The sequence below is a fragment of the Eschscholzia californica genome, unplaced genomic scaffold (assembly GCF_041429995.1).
Source record: "Eschscholzia californica isolate CP2 unplaced genomic scaffold, dmEscCali1.0.p SCAF_3, whole genome shotgun sequence".
NCBI classification, from domain to species: Eukaryota; Viridiplantae; Streptophyta; class Magnoliopsida; order Ranunculales; family Papaveraceae; genus Eschscholzia; species Eschscholzia californica.
In genome coordinates this window covers 50,793,311-50,812,157 of record NW_028238420.1, presented here as the reverse complement: position 1 = coordinate 50,812,157, position 18,847 = coordinate 50,793,311, and the positions used below count along the sequence as shown (strand labels likewise).

At 36.8% G+C, this 18,847-nt stretch overlaps 3 protein-coding genes across 3 annotated transcripts; 2 read left to right on the top strand and 1 right to left on the bottom strand.

Annotated features, from left to right (window-relative positions):
* Positions 1-4,924: 4,924 nt before the first annotated feature.
* On the top strand, positions 4,925-8,069 carry LOC147551486 (putative glycerol-3-phosphate acyltransferase 3). Its single transcript, XM_086667918.1, has 2 exons — positions 4,925-5,773; positions 6,678-8,069. Exons 1-2 carry the CDS (start codon positions 5,012-5,014, stop codon positions 7,629-7,631), a joined length of 1,716 nt encoding a protein of 571 aa, XP_086524044.1. The 5' UTR covers positions 4,925-5,011; the 3' UTR covers positions 7,632-8,069.
* A 771-nt stretch (positions 8,070-8,840) lies between these two features.
* Positions 8,841-13,423, bottom strand: LOC147551485 (nuclear poly(A) polymerase 3-like). Its single transcript, XM_086667917.1, has 10 exons — positions 12,898-13,423; positions 12,701-12,778; positions 12,410-12,517; positions 11,362-11,424; positions 11,083-11,244; positions 10,785-10,898; positions 10,501-10,563; positions 10,095-10,388; positions 9,756-9,920; positions 8,841-9,651 (listed from the first exon to the last, which is right to left on the bottom strand). The coding sequence occupies exons 1-10, from the start codon at positions 13,087-13,089 to the stop codon at positions 9,229-9,231; spliced, it is 1,662 nt and encodes a 553-aa protein (XP_086524043.1). The 5' UTR covers positions 13,090-13,423; the 3' UTR covers positions 8,841-9,228.
* A 3,443-nt stretch (positions 13,424-16,866) lies between these two features.
* Positions 16,867-18,804, top strand: LOC147551484 (nucleolin). The gene is made up of 2 exons (XM_086672258.1): positions 16,867-17,568; positions 18,291-18,804. Exons 1-2 carry the CDS (start codon positions 17,131-17,133, stop codon positions 18,546-18,548), a joined length of 696 nt encoding a protein of 231 aa, XP_086528384.1. The 5' UTR covers positions 16,867-17,130; the 3' UTR covers positions 18,549-18,804.
* Positions 18,805-18,847: the final 43 nt, after the last annotated feature.

Here is an 18,847-nt window from a genome sequence, read left to right as displayed (position 1 = left end):
TATGATAATTTTTGCCACAAAACATAAAAATTGGGGAAAAAATAATCTAAGAAATACACTTTTGAAAGTTAATGAATATGAACGGTATAGCTAAAGAAAAATGTGAAATTGCTTGATGAATCAAGAACTTTTTACCAATATGAAAGCCGATTGGGTAAAATATCAGTTGGGTGGAATGATTCTCAAATCCTACAAAGAAGTTTGTTGGCCCATTGGGCTAAAGAGGGAAAGCCCGTTAACTAGGTAACTTTGTCCACTTAACTTGACCAAGTCAAGCATGATGGTCTGTGCCTCTGTGGGCATGGTATAAATTAAAGAAATCCCTTTTTCTTTCTTTCTTTCAAGGATTGATTAATTAGCTCCAAGTTATATATATCTAGAGTATGGAGTTTATTGGGAGTCTAGCTATTATTAGTTGGACAAAGAAAACGAATTTAGAGAAAGAACCCACATTGATTAATTAGTGTAAGTGATAAAGACTTTCATTCGGATGAACAAAAACGAGATAAAGATGGAAATGACATTTTTTTTTCTCTCGACAATGATATTGAAAATTTGTATCTTGCATTTCTTGGGTAACTCTCAAAACATATTTCTTATCTCTTTCTCTCTCTCTCAAAAGAGACATATAGTTGTTGTCAATAGCACCATCACTATTTAAGAGCTTATACAATGACTTATGGAGTCATAATTACAAAGTACTACTTTTAGTAAGCCATAATGTGATCATGACTATAATGGTCATAGGTTAGCACTACTACTCGTGACTTTTTTTTGTATGTAGTAATACCCATACATACCTCTAAGGCTCTAAGCAAAGAAATTTGGACCCAATACCGTTTACTTCAGTATACTGAAAAGATAACAATTGATTATGAGACATGCATGCATGGCCAGGGCTGCAGTAGAATAAAAAAGTTGACCTAGACTTTTTTTTACCATTTTAAGGAAGCAAAAATTGACTTGTTCTGTCACAGTCACAAGAGCCAAAATCAAACAAGCAACATCCCCAGCAGGCTACATCAATAAGAGAGTTGTTAAGTTAAAGCAAGATTGCCATGAGGATAAAGAAATAGAGTAAGAATGTCACTAACCCAATAATTAATCAAGAGATTAAGACTCAAAAGAGTTCCTTTCAATTTTTGAACGATCTCAAACTCTAATCAACTCAATTATATAATTGCATTAGATGATAATGCCACGAGAAGAGTTCTCAAGAATTAATTATGCTTAGGGCTCTTATGTCTTATTCATTAATTTGTTGTCTATAATGTGACGTTTCTTAGTTGTGTTGAGGCCCTCACCAATAGTTGAAGTTTATTAATGGTCTAACAATATTGACTTCAGGAGATAGTAGATCACATTTTATACCTAAAACTTTGGATTTCTACATTATCTTTATAAGTTACTAGTATGATATATGGTCTGGAAAAATAGAAATTATCATTATGAAATTCGGTGACTTAAATTAGAAGATAGTATCTCATCAAAAAAAAAAAATTAGAAGATAGTAGTGTGAAACTAGCTACCTTCTCGCTCTACAAAGAATTTCTAGTCATGTGACGGAGTGGGCAAATTTAATTATGTGTGGTCAATGCGACAGGCCTAGTGAGTGGAGAAGTTCTATTCTTCCATTTGTTACCTCTCCCAACCCTCCCGACTGATGTACCAACATCTCACTTGAGCATTGAGCAAATGAAGAGAGAATATGCTCAAGTGAGAAACATTCACATCAGTCGGGGGTTGGGGTGGGCAAATTTGATTATGTATGGTTAATGTGACCGTCCAAGTGAATTGAGAAGTTCTATTCATCACTCCATCAGCTACCTCTCCCAATCCTTCTGATGATGTATAAAATGTCCAGACGTTGACTAACGTCTGAAGAGTCAAGATCGGACCGGAAGTCCATTGGGTCAACCCGACTTAAGGTAGCAAGAAAGTTGAACCCTTGACGACCCATCAAGTACTCTCCTAACTGGGAGGTCGGCTAGAGGAAACCAACCCTGTAACCCTTGGAACGAATGGATCAGCCCTGGGGTTTCTAAAGGAATGGAGGGGTCTACGTAGGTTCGGTCGATGTCTTACGCCCAGAACTGGGAAGGCAAAGCGCGCCAGCAATCTACCGACTTAATCCCAGAATCTCCACAGAGATCTCAGTCGGCTACAGATCTCTAAGTGTTTAAGCAAGTTTGGACTTCACGCGTCCAAGGGAGGAAACTTCTCCCCAAAGATCTATCACATCGGCAGGATATCTACGAAATATCCTTGAACTTAGGAACTTTCATCTATCATGAATCCGAGATAAACACAAAGGGAAAACTTCCCTCCACGGCAATCATCGCCGCCTCTTAAGCCTATAAAAGGCCCTCAAATCGTCCTTCAAAGGACACGATCTCTAAACCCTAGAAGATCACAAGAAACTCTGAGTTCCCACAACTCGCCCCCAGAAAGGATCAATCAATATTCATTCTTTTACTGCAAAGAGCGCCCTGACTGTCTTGAGCGTCGGAGTGATTACGAACCCTTTGCAGGTTTTTCTCCCTTTGGGAACAAACGAACAGGAGCAGTAAGCAGGAGCAAGGAGTAAGGAGCGAGAGCAAGGAGCTAGGAACAGGAACAAGGAACAAGGAGCATGAGCAAACGAACAGATAACCAGAACTGGATGCAGGAATAACCGATAGAATCTAACCTGACTTAATAGAACATTCAACTTAACGGAGGCTGTCATGCATCAACTCCCTGTTTCATGCTGATATAACAGAAAGACATTTTTTTACATCAGCACCTTCGAGTAAAGTAACGAAGTCTCACTTGAGCATGGAGCAAATAAAGAAAAAATATGTTCAACTGAGAAAGCCGTCACATCAGTGGGAGGCTGGGAGAAGTAACAAATAGGGGGATGAATCTAAGAGTTAATTTCTACCGGCCACCTACTTTCTGACCAGCTTCTTTTATGGCCCCTCTACTTTCTGTAAATTCAAATATGACCCCATTTTTTCATGTAAATGTCCTAACTACCCTTCCTATAAATATTTTTTAAAATAAAATTAAAAATAAAACATGAATTTCACCTCACTTCCATCTCACCTCTCTCTCCAACTCACCACCCTCTTCTTCGATGAAGGTTGTCGGTCGGAAAATTTTCCGTCAGGCGACCTTCTTAAAAAAAATTCTCTCTTCTCTCCCTCCTAGTCACCTATCTCTTCTCCGAGGTCGTCGGCCAGAAAATTTTCCGTCCGACGACCTTCAAACATTAAAAAAAAAAAAAAAAAAAAAAAAAAAAAAAAAATCACTCATCTCTCTCTCTAAACACTTCGGCAAAGAGGTTTCCCTTCGCCGGAGATCAGGTATGTTGAAGAACATACCTGTTCTGGTATGTTCTTTAACAGGTCGATCTGGTCTGTTGAGGAACAGGCCGATCTAGTTTGTTCTTCAACAGACCTGATCTCCGGCGAAGGAAAACCCCTTCCCCTGAGTGTTTAGAGAGAGAGATGAGTGACTTTTTTTTGTTTTATGTTTGAAGGTCGCCGGCCGAAAAATTTTCCGACCGACGACCTTCGTCGGAGAAAAGATAGGTGACTAGGAGAGAGAGATGAGAGAAATTTTTTTTGAATGCGACCTTCGTCGGAGAAGAGAGTGGTGCGTTGGAGAGAGAGAGAGGTGAGTTGGAGAGAGAGGTGAGTTGGAGAGAGACGTGAGATGGAGAGAGAGATGTGACGTGGAGAGAGATGTGTGGTGGAGATGGAAGTGAGGTAGAATTCATGTTTTATTTTTAATTTATTTAAAAAAAATATTTATAGGAAGGGTTGTTAGGATATTTACATCAAAAAAGTGAGACATATTTGAATTTACAGAAATTAGGGGGCCATAAAAGAAGCTGGTCACAAAGTAGGGGGCCAAATAGGAATTAATTCATAAAAATTTTGCCACTGCGCCACCACATGACCCTTCCTTCATTCAGCAGCTGGTCCCTGCCTTGTGCTGTTTCTAGCCCCTTGCCCTCCATCTTCCAACCGTTTCCCTACTGGCATCATCATATACTCCACAATACCCCCAATACCCACCTTTAATTACGCAACTGCCACTCTCCCTCTGCCACTCCTCTAGAAGGTCAAGTCAAACAGCCTCCCTTCCAGGCTTCCAAACTTTATGTTCTGGTTGAGAGCATTAAATTTATTTGCTTTGTAAAATAATATCCAATGCCCAACATTATGCTTAAAAAAAAAAGAAACTTGACTTTATCAATAAAATGTGAAAAGGCAACAATCATTTCGATCTAATTTATTTGCTACCAATCTCATTCATTTGTATTTATTTGTCTACAAAAATAAATGTTTGATAGTATTTTTAACTGGATCTGTTATAACCTCCCAAACTAAAATAATTTTAACTTAAAAAAAAAAAACTAAAATAATTTAGACATGTCTCAAATATATGTATGTCTTTTCCCACCTTTTTATGTAACGAATTCAAATGAGTTTTGACTTAATTGATTTCAATACATGGGCAAGCTAACCTAAAATAAAAATTCATACTAAAGTCTTGGGACTAAAATATTCAAAGTATTCACATCATTTGACGCGTGGATTAAATGATTATTGTCGATGAAACAGATGTTCGACTCAAAATATGTACGTGTGGCAGAGTATTTATTATCCGAACGACATTATCCTTCCAAGTGATCCAATCAAAGTTTGCCACGCGTACTACCCTTATTTCTTGGAAGATAAGAATAGGGTAAAGAAGAATGAAGAGAATTACTACTGGTCTTTATTACATTGACAGGCAAGCCTCAGAGGGAAATGGTACAAATTATAAAATTGTAAATTCTCCGCATTAGAGGGGTAAAATAGGTACATTTCAAAGTTCAAACTAGTATCATTTTCGTAATATATTTCAATAAGTATGGGTTTTTATTTAACCACACTTATATAAAATACCTCACTCCTCACCCAAAGTTTGTAAATTTGAACACTTCACACTACTAGAAGAATAAGAAGTTGGTTTCAAAATGGCTGGTAAGGCATTATCCTTCAAATCACTTCTACTTTTCTTTTCAAGAATCATATTTAGAAGATTAAGCAGAAACCCTAGATCATCTCTTCATAGAAAAGGAAGTAGTAATATTCATTCATCATCAACTTCATCTCAAATCAAATTACATAAATACCCTTCTTTTAATCAAAATTCAGATGAAGTATTATCAAACAAAACAATGATATTTGATGTGGAAGGTTCTTTGTTGAAGTCATCTTGTATGTTTCCATATTTCATGTTGGTGGCATTTGAAGCTGGTGGGTTTTTTAGAGCTTTACTTCTTTTACTTGTTTACCCTTTTATTTGTTTAGTTGATGAAGAAATGGGTATTCAAATTATGGTTATGGTTTGCTTTTTTGGGATTAGAAAACGTAAATTTAGAGTTGGAAGTGCTGTTTTGCCTAAGTTTTACTTGGAAGATGTTGGGTTAGAAGGGTTTGAATTGTTGATGAAAGGAGGTAAAAAAGTGGGTGTTAGTGATTTTCCAAGAGTGATGGTTGAAAGTTTTCTTAAAGATTACTTGAAAATTGATCTTGTTGTTGGAAGAGAGTTGAAGACATTTAAAGGGTATTATATTGGTTTAATGGAAGACAAGAAGAAGTCTTCTGAGTTAGCTTTTGATGAAATTTTTGGAATGAATAATAATGATGATCCCAAACTACAAAGTTCTGATCTAGTTGTTGGTTTTGGTAGCTTCAACAAGCTTCTTGATCATCCATTGTTCTCCCATTGCAAGGTATATAATATCACACACACTCTCTGTTTACTTATAAATATATACAAGTATATGTGTTTTATTCATGCTTTAGTTGTTATTTTTTTTTTTAACAATAAGATTTGAACTCTGATCTCCTCGACCAGAAAACAAACATGTTACCCCATAATCATTATGGGCCTTAAGTGTTGTAGTTAAACAATAGTAGCAAGATATTTAATATCCATAGGACTAGTGTGAAACCTATTTTGATTGTACCTGCGCGTAATTATATGATTGTCTTTCCTAGTTTAGTTATCAATACCAAAACAATAGTGTGACCAAATGTCAAAAATATCGACCAAACCCTAAGAAGAAATAAAAAAAATTATTTGAATTTTTCCCTTACATCTAAATTTTATTTATTTGATTAAAATGGACTAATGAGATTTTGAGCTTTTGTAAAATGATAAAATGCTAAAGTTAGAAAAGGGGTGTGAGCATGTCCATCTTATGTGTTCATTTAGTTTCATGTTCGGAACTGCCATGACTTTTTGGAACTGGTATATCTGGTCCGTCTCCCGGCTGATCTCAGTCGGAATTCAGTCAAGAGATGGGCCGAGCATTCTGTCATTTTTCGTTCATGACAAACCCATAGTGATTTCCAAAATTTGTTGTTTTTAGAGAAACTATATTCTAAATCTAGGAAAAGGACAAACATAGATTAAAATGGACAATAAGCCTTGAAATAGTAAGTTACCCTCTTCCTTTAATCTAGGAGTAGAATCAACAATCAACTCCTTTGTCTTTTTTCTCTCTATCTAGATATACATATTCTTTGTGTTTTTGTTTGATTTACATTAGGAGGACAACAAGAAGACTTTCTTCTCTCTCTCTCTCTCATAGTAAATATTCTTACCTATATGTTGTTGGAAAATGAAAACAGGAGATCTACTTTGTGAGTGAAGCAGATAAAAGAAGCTGGCATTATCTGTCAAAAGAAAAATACCCAAACCCACTTATCTTTCATGATGGTAGATTGGCTCTTAAACCTACCCCACTTAACTCTCTATACATATTTATGTGGGTCCCATTTGGTTTGTTCCTTGCTATAATCAGAGCCCTCACTGCTATTTCCTTACCCTACCAAATTTCTGGTCCTATTCTAAGTTTCCTTGGTTTAAGACTCAACTTATCAAAACCCACCACCAAATCTACTACTACTAGTCATCATCAAAACTCATCAATTTCAACCACCACCCACAACAATAATAATAATGAATCACACAAGAAGAAGAAGAAGAAGGGAGTTCTATATGTGTGTAACCATAGAACATTATTGGACCCACTATACCTATCAGCTGCCCTAAAATCACCCATAACTGCAGTGACATATAGTTTGAGTAGACTCTCAGAAGTACTAGCACCAATAAGGACAGTTAGATTAACAAGAGACAGAGTAAAAGATTCAAAAATGATGGAGAAATTGTTAAGTCAAGGTGACCTAATTGTATGCCCAGAAGGAACCACTTGTAGGGAACCTTATCTACTTAGGTTTAGTCCTTTGTTTGCTGAGATGAGTGATGTTATTGTTCCTGTTGCTATGGATGCTCATGTTAACATGTTTTATGGGACTACTGCTGGTGGTTTGAAATGCTTGGACCCACTTTTCTTCTTAATGAATCCTTACCCTGCTTATACCCTTAAGGTTCTTAATCAAGTATCTGGAGCCTCCACCACAGGTCATGATGATGATGGTGGCGATGAATCAAGAATTAGGGTTGCCAATGATATACAGAAGGATCTTGCTCAAGCTTTAGGGTTTCAATGTACTAAGCTTACTAGGAAGGATAAGTATTTGATCTTGGCAGGAAATGAAGGAATTGTCAAACCCCGTTGATTGCTCTCTTTGTCTTTTGAGCAATGCTAGAAAACAAGAAAAACTAGGCAGACTCTAGATAGAAATCATATGTGGTTTGTCATGATTCGCGGTTCAATGAATCAGATTCATTAAAAACACAAATCTTGACAAGTCCAAAAAAATTTCTGTAGTGAGTCTGTGTAGTTTTTCATGTTCGCTAGCATTTTTATTCTGTCTTTTGATAAAGGCTTTTCCTTGGACCCACAATTGTATCTAGTTATTACCACCCCCTGGACTTATCTCCAGGATTTCTTGTATGAACAGAATCATACTTGTAATGTTTTTACTACATTCTTTACTATTTGATGTTCTTTATGTTTTTATATATGTAGTTTGAGCTTTCATTTCTTTTTGTGCTTCAATGCTTAAAATTTAGTATTTTATCAAATAAATTGTATCTATTACGGTATTACATCACATAGTTCTTGCTTTCAGAATGTCGTTAAATATTTTTCAATAGAGTTTGCAATCACTAGCTTTCCATAATGATATGTTTAAACGAAAATCAGTTCCTGTAGAACTAGTGAGAGAATCATCAATGCGTCATCTCGTGTATATAAAACGAGTATTAACTTTATGATAGGTTAGAATTCATTTCGTATTGGTGGCGATATTTATAGAATGGATATAAATAATTAAGCACCATCTATTAAATTTCATCACATGCAATACACGTACATATGTCTTTCTAAGTCTATGGGTCAAATCCAAGAAAAACCCACTGGACCCATACTTACCTAATTTCAACTTGCATGATTTAAGTTTTCATACCAACTTCAAAAATATCTTAAGATTAACTGTGAAGGACCAACTCTAGCTAGTAGTGCTCATGCATCTCTTCTAGAGGTGGAAATTGTCTGGGCAGTCGGTATCGGGTGGGCTCAGACAGACTATTAACAAGATAGTTGGAGTAATTGGACAGGTTCGTGGGTAGTACATCCGCCACCGTTGCCCATCTGAGCCTGATCAGGTACATACATACGGGCCAGGTTCATGAGGGCTCTAATCTCTTCTCGAGGAGTAGATCGAACCTAACCACCTGAGCCAGCCCACACTTAACGGTGGTCGGGGCAGTTGAGTTGGTCTGGCCAAGGCCCTGTGAGGCCCTATAAAGGCTAGCCTAGGCCAGTCCAGTTGGTACCTCTCTTCCAAAGCTAGTTAAGTGACAACATTCACAAACACAAAATAGTTCCAACCCAAACAAAATTTACAGCAGAAAAATGGTTGGACATTGTTAATCAACAACATCTGATCCCAACAAGGGAAAAAAAACAAGACCTAAGGTATGTATGCATGGATATACAGATGATCTACATCTGTTTGTATAACTATTTCCTTCAAAATACTACACCACCACCACCTCCAGCACCCCATTCTCTTTTAAACTGTAAATCTTTCTCTTGAGAGTTGATGATGGTAACCCCAATCTCAAACTGTCAACACACTCTCTGGCGACGACCTAAAAAAGTTGAGTTTATCACTCCCTTGTATAAATATATATATATTAAAGAAGAAAGAACCTCCCGGGAGTCGAGCTCAAAGCTCCAAAAAAATAAAGGATCAATGAACACCATTCTCAAACCCCCACAACTCTTGTGCGTTCACTGGCGGGCTCTGTCGACGCACCACCATGAGGCATATGACGCGAGTTGATGGGATTTTGCGGGTTGGAGATATCGAGGGGATCTGTGTGCACTTCTGTTTCCGTTCTGGTCTCATGATCAGAAAGAGCAACCTCCTCTGGTAGCTGGCTCTGATTATTATTAGGCTGGTCTTCCTTTGGCAACTGAGAAGAATCAACGATTGAAAGTTCCAGCGTCCCACAATAGCCATCATACCCACTAGCGATACTCGTCCTGAAAGATTTTTCAACTTCTTCTGTATTAGTGAATTTTCGACCAAATGTCAAACCCCAACAGAAAACGGTGTTTGGCCTTGCTTCTTGTTGATCGATAAACTCAGTTGGATTAGGATCACACATTACACCGGACTCCTCCAGCTGCATAAAATATTGAATTATAATTCAGAACCCAAAAGAGTAATAGTTAACTTTCTTTTTCTTCTACATCATCTGCAACACTAGAAGTTATGGTTAAAACCTACCATTAAAATGAGACTACGGAAGCGTGATTTCACCCACCCCACCCAATCTCTCAACTGCTCTTGACTTGAAGCGGCAAGGAAAATCCGCATGAAACGTTTGTATCTCTCAGTGTAGGGGAAAGGTTCAAATAGACTGCTCCAGTTAAAATCTGGCCCCAGAATGTTCTGCAACCAAAACAAGTTAGTATCAATGCTATCAACTGGTATTCGTCATGAAAACATAAACAACCATCACATCCCGTGACGCGAAAACATAGTTACTGGTCAAGCTCCAAGTCCACAAACAGAAACATACAATTAGCCGGTAAATAAGCACAAAATGCGGAAGAAGAAGCTTACTTTGGTCACTGTACGTCCACGAATGAACTCTGTTTTGATCTTGTGGAACGTACTATTTGTCATATTGGAACGACAAAATTGCCGTGTGCCACACGGAAACTGTATGGACATCCAGCGAGGTTTTATATTTGCCGGTGGAAACGGGCCTTCTAGCATCACTGGTTTGGACCAATTCCAACATGCAAAAGTTTCAAAAAAAATTGAGATTGAGGCGATGACGCCGGGAGAAGGATATCTCTGACAAACATATGCTGTGAGAACTGCCATATGGATTCCTCCTAAAAATCCAACCAACTGCAAACAGGCATTTAATTCAATCAGCATTTCATGAAGACATGACATCTCCAAAACAAAACCAAGAAAATCTAAATGCGGAGAAGGCAGGAGACAGTGATATTTTCCTTACATTGCAATACACTCCTCGTCTTCTCGCCCATAATTTCAGGCATCGCAGCATCAACTGAAACTTCTGAAATGAATACAAGACTATATAAGATTGGCAAAGAAAGCAAACTGCCCACAAGGAAAATCCTGAAGCACGTTCAATACTAATAGAAACACAAGTAAGAAATTTCTAGCCACTTTATGCAGAGTTTTCGGACTCAAAATAATTTAGAGCCACCAGATGTGAAGATTAAGGCAGACATGAGATGCCACGATGCCATCCACACGACAAACACAGAAAATTACCTTGAAGTGTGGAACAAGTCGAAGAATACGGATATTAGCACGCAATCCAGACAAGCATTTCCAACTAGTCTCATCAATCTTCTTTGAGAAGGACTGATCGAAGACATCCACATTCTGCAGTTTAACAAGCATAGAATGGGTCACGAATTTAAAATACAACGTAAAACTAGACAATGAACGTCAGTAGGCTATGGAACATTCTAAATGACTTTGAAGAGACCTACTAAGCAGCAGTAAATCCGTTCATTTTCAATAGTAAGGAGCAGCTAAAATGAACAACATAGTTATAACAACTTACATCAGGCACACTTGGTATTGGGAGTCGCGCATACGGAAGATCAATTGATATCCCATCAAATTTGAAACGCATCAAAGGAATCTTAGCATCCTTCAAACAGTGAAGTTCTGATATTTCGGAGTTACTTTCTAGCATATCACGCAAAAGAATAAAGAAATCCTCCTACGAAGTCAAAGTAGTTCAAAGTGAAGAGTAAGATTCATGTCACAAAGATCGGTGGGTGTCCCCGCCATTGTTGGAGCTTCGGATACAGAGAAAAACCAATGAAGCGAAACTTACAGCCATGGTGACAAAGGAAGGACCAATACATAAGGCATCAATATCTGAATCCGCTCCATGAACCTGAATGTAAGTTTAGTACAATCAGTTGGACATTCTGAACCATGTGTTTGAAACTTTGAGTGAGTAGGCATTTCATTATCAAGTAAGAAAGACCGGCAGCGTAGTCCGTAATTAAACTTTTAAGACATCTCTAGATTAAATCAAAAGCATTAATAACAAAAGTTTTACTGAATTTCCAGAATAGAAAACCAGTTTCCTAATGTAGATAAGAAAACGCGACAGGTTCAATTACAGTATTTGGTGGATTGCGGCAGTTAAGAGGTCCACGTGCAAGCTTTTTGAGACTTCCCGGAGGCAAACCACTAAGTCAGATCTAGTGCTGGATCTCGGCGGCCATTTGCCTTCTTTTACTATTTTAGTTAAGATTTTGTTCTCTTTCATGACAACCAAAATAGGACCGATCTCTACTTTGCAAGTTTCATCTACCATAAATCAAGGCTACATCGGTGATTCAGGAGTTTTTGGTTGTTTTCGTTAGTGGGTAGTGTGATACTGTGATCCTCTTGCAACCTTTTGGGCAAAGGACAAAACCTAGGTATCCGTTAGTTAGTTACAATTGGAGTGTTGCCTACTATGCAGAAATAGACAAGAAAAGCGTATCTCAAACGTTATAACACCAACTCGTCTTTGATCCATTAAAACTTAAAAGTTCATGTCGGAAAGAAGGTTGATGTCACGACACCTCATGTTGAAACACGAAACTCCCGCAGCACCAACTGAAGGAGTTTAATATCGTCATAAATTTCCATTTATTGTACGTTCTGATAATCTCAATCGCATATATAGAAGTAATTCATATTCAATCAAAACCCTAGACACCAAAAGAAACCTAACCACCAAAAGAAACCTAACCACCAAAAGAAACCCTAGACAGCAAAAAAAAGTAACAAGCAAATCGAGTCGTGCTCGTGCTGTTGTCATTTTAATGGAGCCAGATATAAGTATCCAACCAGTATAATGCTAGGAGATTAGAATATACACTTACAGCAAGTCCATAAGAACCATATGGTTTTATTGTTGCAGAACTTTTGATAATTTGATCATTGGTGAATCCTCTGGAGCTAGCTACTTTCACAATCCACTCCATTATTATCTACAAAATGATTAAAAACATTCTCTTAAACTAAAAAGAATAATCAATTTCACGGTTACATGATCTAAAAACAGGAGAAGCTAAAGTTGACAAAAACAATAAAAACCCTAGCTTTATGCCATGTCTAAAAAAGCAAAAAGCAAATACAATAATTCGATCAAAAACAAAATATTGGAGTAATACCTGTTTGAGCTTTGTAATTGCATCTCTCCTTTTAATTTCATCAGCAGGAGATGGCCAAGATCCTTGATTACCCAAAAACTACAAAACCCAAGCCAAAAAGAAGAAAATTAGATGAAGAAGAATAAGATTGAAATTCAAAAAATGAAGCAAAACCCAGTACATATATTAATTCAAAGTCTCTTAGGTTGAAGGTATACCTTTAAAAGTGAACAGACTCTCTCTTCATGCAAGTGTTCGAGATTAGGCGGAACAGGGGGGTTGAAATTTAAATGAGAGTTGAAATGAGGGAAACCCTCAAGTCGAGGAGAGCGAAAACTATCACCACCAGATTGTGAAGTAGGAAATGGGTATTTGTAAATGGAAGTTTTTAGATCCTTAGAAGACATCATACAGCAATACCAAGTACTTGAAGAATCAGCAAATTGAAGACTTTTAGGGTTCAAGATTAAACAAAAACCCACCTTTAAATTACTAAGATCAAGCTGATGAGGAGGGAAAATATTGAATTGGGGATGGAGTAGATCGATGAATGGGTAGAGAGAGAGAGTGTGGAGTTGATGAATGGGGAGGGAGGAGAAAGGGAGGAGTTTTTGAAAACAACTTGGAGGAGAGAGAGATTTAGAGAGAGAGAGAGAGAAAATGTGCAAGGGTGTTGGGAGGTTTTTATAAGGTTTTATTCGTGGTGCCACGTACTGCCCACTAACTGTGAGGTTGTAAAGTGAAAATATCGAGGAAAATTCTACGGCTCTCAAATGATTCAAAAATCTATGTCTGAATTGGAAAAAACAGGGGTGCCTTTATTCAAAGATTTTCATTTGATTTTTTTTTTGTTTTTGTTTTAATGAATCTTAAAGTAAATATAGTATTAAGAACTTATGATTTTTCTATAGACATATGGTGGAAAGATTCTCCATTTATTTGGGTTTTGGTATAGGAAGAGCACTTTTTAGCAAAGGCAGTGCATTAGATAGGGAGAGCACTCTTTTTAGAATAGGGAGGGCTAAACATTTTTTTTAAATATCTCAAATTTATACTTTGGTCCCTCCCATCAAACTATTTTGGACCAAAAGAGAGAGAAGAAAGTATCTTCCTGTTCGACTAAAAACCTTCGAGAGAGAAGAGAGAATCTTGTTCGACCTAAAAGCTTCGATCAAATCAAAGAGAGAGAAGAGAGATAAACATCCTGAAAAGGGGAAAAACCCTAAATCTATTTGATTCTATCAAAAAGAGAGATATAGAGACAGAAACCTAAACCCTAGATGACTAACACAATACTCATCTCTATAGAGAGTTTGTAATTCTTGTTATTGCTTGATTTCTCCATAGATTTTTAGGGTTTCAAAAAGAGAGATATAGAGACAGAAACCTAAACCCTAGATGACTAACACAATACTCATCTCTATAGAGAGATTGTAATTCTTGTTATTGCTTGATTTCTCCATAGATTTTTAGGGTTTTACACTAACTAAAGTAACTTTTGAAGATTTCATGTATCAATATTGCAATGAAGAATATAAACAAGGATGTAACTCGAAAAATATATAAGTGACATTTACATAAAAGAAATTTCGCTTAGCCTAAATAAAAATTCACGAATAACAACTGAAAATTTTAAAAAAATTCGGTCAGAGCGGTTGAAAAAACAGACTAATTTCAGCCATCTCAGCCGAAATTTATTACTATTTTCAGCGGGACCTACCGAAATTTGTTATCTTTTTCAATCGACTCAACCGAAATTTGTCGTGTTTTTCAGCCATTATGACCGAAATTTGTTGTCCTTTTCAGCCGACCCTACCGAAATTTGTTGTCTTTTTCAGTCGATCCAACTGAAAATTCTTTACGAAAAAACGACCTAAAACCCTAAAACGTTTGTTCAACCATAGAGGAAGACCAGAAATGATATTTCTTTACCTGAGACATATTATTTTAATTATAAATGTCTTTGTTTAAGTCGATAACTTCGTTTAAGTCGATGTCCTTGTTTAAGTCGATGGTTTCGTTTAAGTCGATGTCTACGTTTAAGTCAAAGGAATCTTCTTTCTTGATGTAGGTTGCCTCCTTCATTAACGGTGATTCCTCATTCATGAGATCTTGAGGCATCATTAAAAGCTCAAAACTAAGACTATAGTGATGATAAATTTTGCAAGTTTTTTAATAGCAATGGTGATGTTGATAGTAGTGACGATATTAGGATTTTGGTTGTTTACGTGAGAGAAACTACAAGTGAATAAAATATTAGATTTATTATTAATTTTTATCTAAGTCCTTCTATTTTGGCACTATTTATTAAGTGATCCTTATAACGCCCTCCTTAAACTGATTTGGTAAAGGAAGAGCAAATACATAAATTGACATTTCTAACGCACTGCCTTTACTAAACAGTGCTCTTCCTATACCAAAAACCATTTATTTAGGGTTGAATATAACTATAAATTATAAAGATAATTGAGTATCACTAGGATTTTGTTCTCAAAACCCTTTCCAAAAAAAAATCTTACTAGATTCGTGTCTTGATTTCAGGTTCCCTAGCATAAGAGAAAACACACACAATATCTAGAGAGATTTATGGAATAGAACTATGACCTTAAGTGGTTTTGGGAGATTTTGTGTTGCTCTTTAATTCTTTAAGAAAACAAAGTATGAAAATCACTCAGATTAGAAGAATAAAACTACACTTGGGAACTATAAGTGCCATAAATACTCAACAAATCGTATGAAAATCACTCTTTATTTACTACAAGAAGTATATCAGGATCTATCATAACAATTCAATAGTAGTATGATACTTCATAGTTAAATCAAACACATAATTTTCATTTTGAAATCAAAATAAACATTTGACTCACATATTAGAAGGATTTTCAAACACTTGCCTTCCTTTTAAGTCATAAATTTTTTATGATTTCAACAAAAAAAAAAAGTCAAAAATTAAAAATGCCCCTTTAGACAAACTACACAGTTTTTCAAAATATAAAATCTTAAATAATATCAAATTCATTAAAGCAATATATAGTAAATAATATAATAATTTGTCGGGCTTTATATCTCTTTCATGTTGTCGGGCTTTAGGCCTCTTTCACGTTGTGGGGCTTTAGTCATTTTTCATTATAGTTTAAATTAGGCAGTTATCGTGCTAATCACATGTTCATGATGTGTCAATGCCTTTTGACGACTATCGTAGATTATAGTCGATTTCTTAAAAAAAAAAAATTAAAGCAATAATCATTTTTATGGGTTAAGATACTACCACTGATACACTCATAAGTTTTTTTTTATTATTCATAAAACAAATGATAGATGATGAACTGCAAAAAGATGTTGAAATCAACTGAAATTTGCCATCAACTGTCGGGGTCTTGGGTGCCCTAAAAGCAAGACATTGATCCCATGATAAGGGCAAAGATACATTGGGCTTGCTATGAATTGCGGTTCAATGAACCGGAATCATCCAAAGTTAAAACCATGACAAACCGCATAAAATTTATGTTCTGAGTTTGTCTAGTTTTCATTATTCCTTAGCATTTTTCATCTCTAAGAGTAAAGCTAAAGAACAAGAGAAACGAGGCAGACTTTAAGAAGCGCAAATCATGACAAGCCACATAAGACTCATGTGTTTGAATTTGCCTGGTTTTTCTAAGAAATACTAGGCAGTCTATTATGAGAAACATGAACCACGACAAACCACATAAGATTTTTGTTTTAAATTTACCTAGTTTTTCTAGTTCACTGTCATTTTTCATCTCTGAGTGTAATGTTATAAAACAAGAAAAGCTAGGCATATTCAGCGCAAAAATCCTACGTATCTTGCGATGATCCGTGGTTCAATCAATCAGGACCATCCGAAGCATAAATCACGACAAATTACATAAGATTTTTATCCTTGAGTATGTCTGATTTTTCTTCTTCCTTGGCATTTTTCTTTCTAACAGATTTTTTTTTTCGATTTGTGTGCAACTTTGGTTAGTAGTTGAGATGACCCACTCGAAATGGGCTGGTCAAGGGAGTCCCAGTTGGGAACTATGGGCCTATGCCGTCCCAGGCCCAGGGTGAACCTAATGCACCTTCTCATCGGGCCATATCGGATGACCCATCGGGTACTATGACGTCAGCCCTACAAAAGTCGACACGTGCGACACGCAATATAGATGGAATACAAAACCCTACTAACACAAAAATCACGAGTATTCTTGATTGGAAGAGATATGAACCATTCGATATCTTGCCATGTCATCGATCCTCGCCAATTCTTTTTTTCGACGGCTGAGATCGTCCTGCAGAGTTAAGTGTTAGAACTCAGAGAAACCTCTCTTGTTCTTGTTTCTCTCTTCATCGTTTTCTCTAGGGTTTGATTATTAGTAATTTCTATCTTTCGATTTCAGTCTTTCCTTTAAGTTTCGAAAGATCTCTGTAATTTTCTGCCAGTTTTTAGGATGAAGATCATGGATGAAAAGAGAGAAATCGATGAGAAGGAGAAGGAAATTAGGGTTATGAATGGGAAGATAAGTGTTAGTAGTGACGATGATGTTGAAGAAATCGATGATGAAGATGATGATGATGATGATGAGGTTGAAGAGATTACTGAGGCGAAGACCGATGGAACAGAAGATGAGGAACAAGATGGAGATGAAGACGACGACGACGATGATGATGAGGACGATGAGGATGACGAAGACGAAGATGAGAACGATCCTGATGAAGGTGTCCAGTCTGCTCCTGTTCCTCAAGTTCATTCTGTTGGTGACGAAGACGACGATGATGACGACGGAGATGATGATGACGATGATGACGACGACGACGATGATGATGATGATGACGGCGAGGGAAACAATGATGATGAAGATGACGAAGAAGAAGTCGACGAGGAAGAGGTAAAAAAAAATCTCTCTCTTACCATCTGTCTTTCCATTTTTAGGGTTTATTGTTCCATTCTAAAGATTTTCACTTTTTGTCCTCTGACTGTAGTTAGACTTTTTTTCTCCGTTCGTTTTTTGTCTCATACAATAACCTAAAATTTGTGTTTCCTTATCTCTAATTTTGAAAATTTGTTGCTTAGGGTTGTTTATCTTTTCATTTTTTTTAACTTATAGATCTGGTACTTATTTGTTTATCCCATGATGCCACTTTGTTGATCTTGATTTGGTGTTGTCGATCCGCAAAATGAATGAAGTCTCTAATTGTTTATTATTAGGTTTATGCTGGAATTCCTTTTGCAATATATGTTCTTGTGGGTAGTGAAGTCTCTAGGATACCGCCTTGCAAATTTGCAAGGTTAATGACATCGTGATTATGTGGTAAGGTTGCCTCTAATCGCAGTTTTAGGACTCTATGTGCATTTAGGTGGAGATTGATTCCTGTTGCGTAGTGATCTATGTCATATCCGAAGCGACTTTACTGATTTTGTTGTTGTGTTATCCGTTGGTCCGGTAAATTTGTTGATTATGATCTACTCTCGAAATCTTGCTTAATGTATGTTTCAACTACTACCAGATATGTAACTTAGAAGCTTCTTTTACGTATTATTTTTGTTCTGCAGTCTTTTGGTTGCCCTTGTTTACATCTATCTGTCTGTTATATGTTTGCAACCATGTAGGAGGATATGGGAACTGAGTATCTTGTTCGACCATTAGGCCGTGCTGAAGATGAGGAAGATGCTAGTGATTTTGAACCGGAAGAGGAGAATGGGGAAGCTGAGGATGATGATTCAGAAGATGATGAAGGTGACAAAAGTGCTGGAAAGGGTGAAGTCTCCACAAAGAGAAAGAGATCAAATGATGAATCGGATGAAGACAATGACGACAGCGATGATGATGATGGTGGAGAGGATGATGAGAGACCATCGAAGCGGTAGGGGTCAGCTGTGGGGGGTTGAAAGAGTGAGTAGTGGTAGTTTGCTCTCATCCCTCATTACCACCCTCTTGTAGAAAGAAAGGTAGAATGGTTCATTGCTTTTCGGCTTCCTCTGTTTTAGTTTATTTTTAATTTTCATGTAGCAGTAATATGGTTTGAAACAATTCTCTTTATTTACCAACAGATCTCTTGGAACCAAAGATATTTCGGTCTTGTAAAAGTTATTGTTGACTTCAATTCCTGTTTCTTCTTCGTTATATTTTTGCGTATGTGCACTAAAATACATGCTCGCTAGTAGTA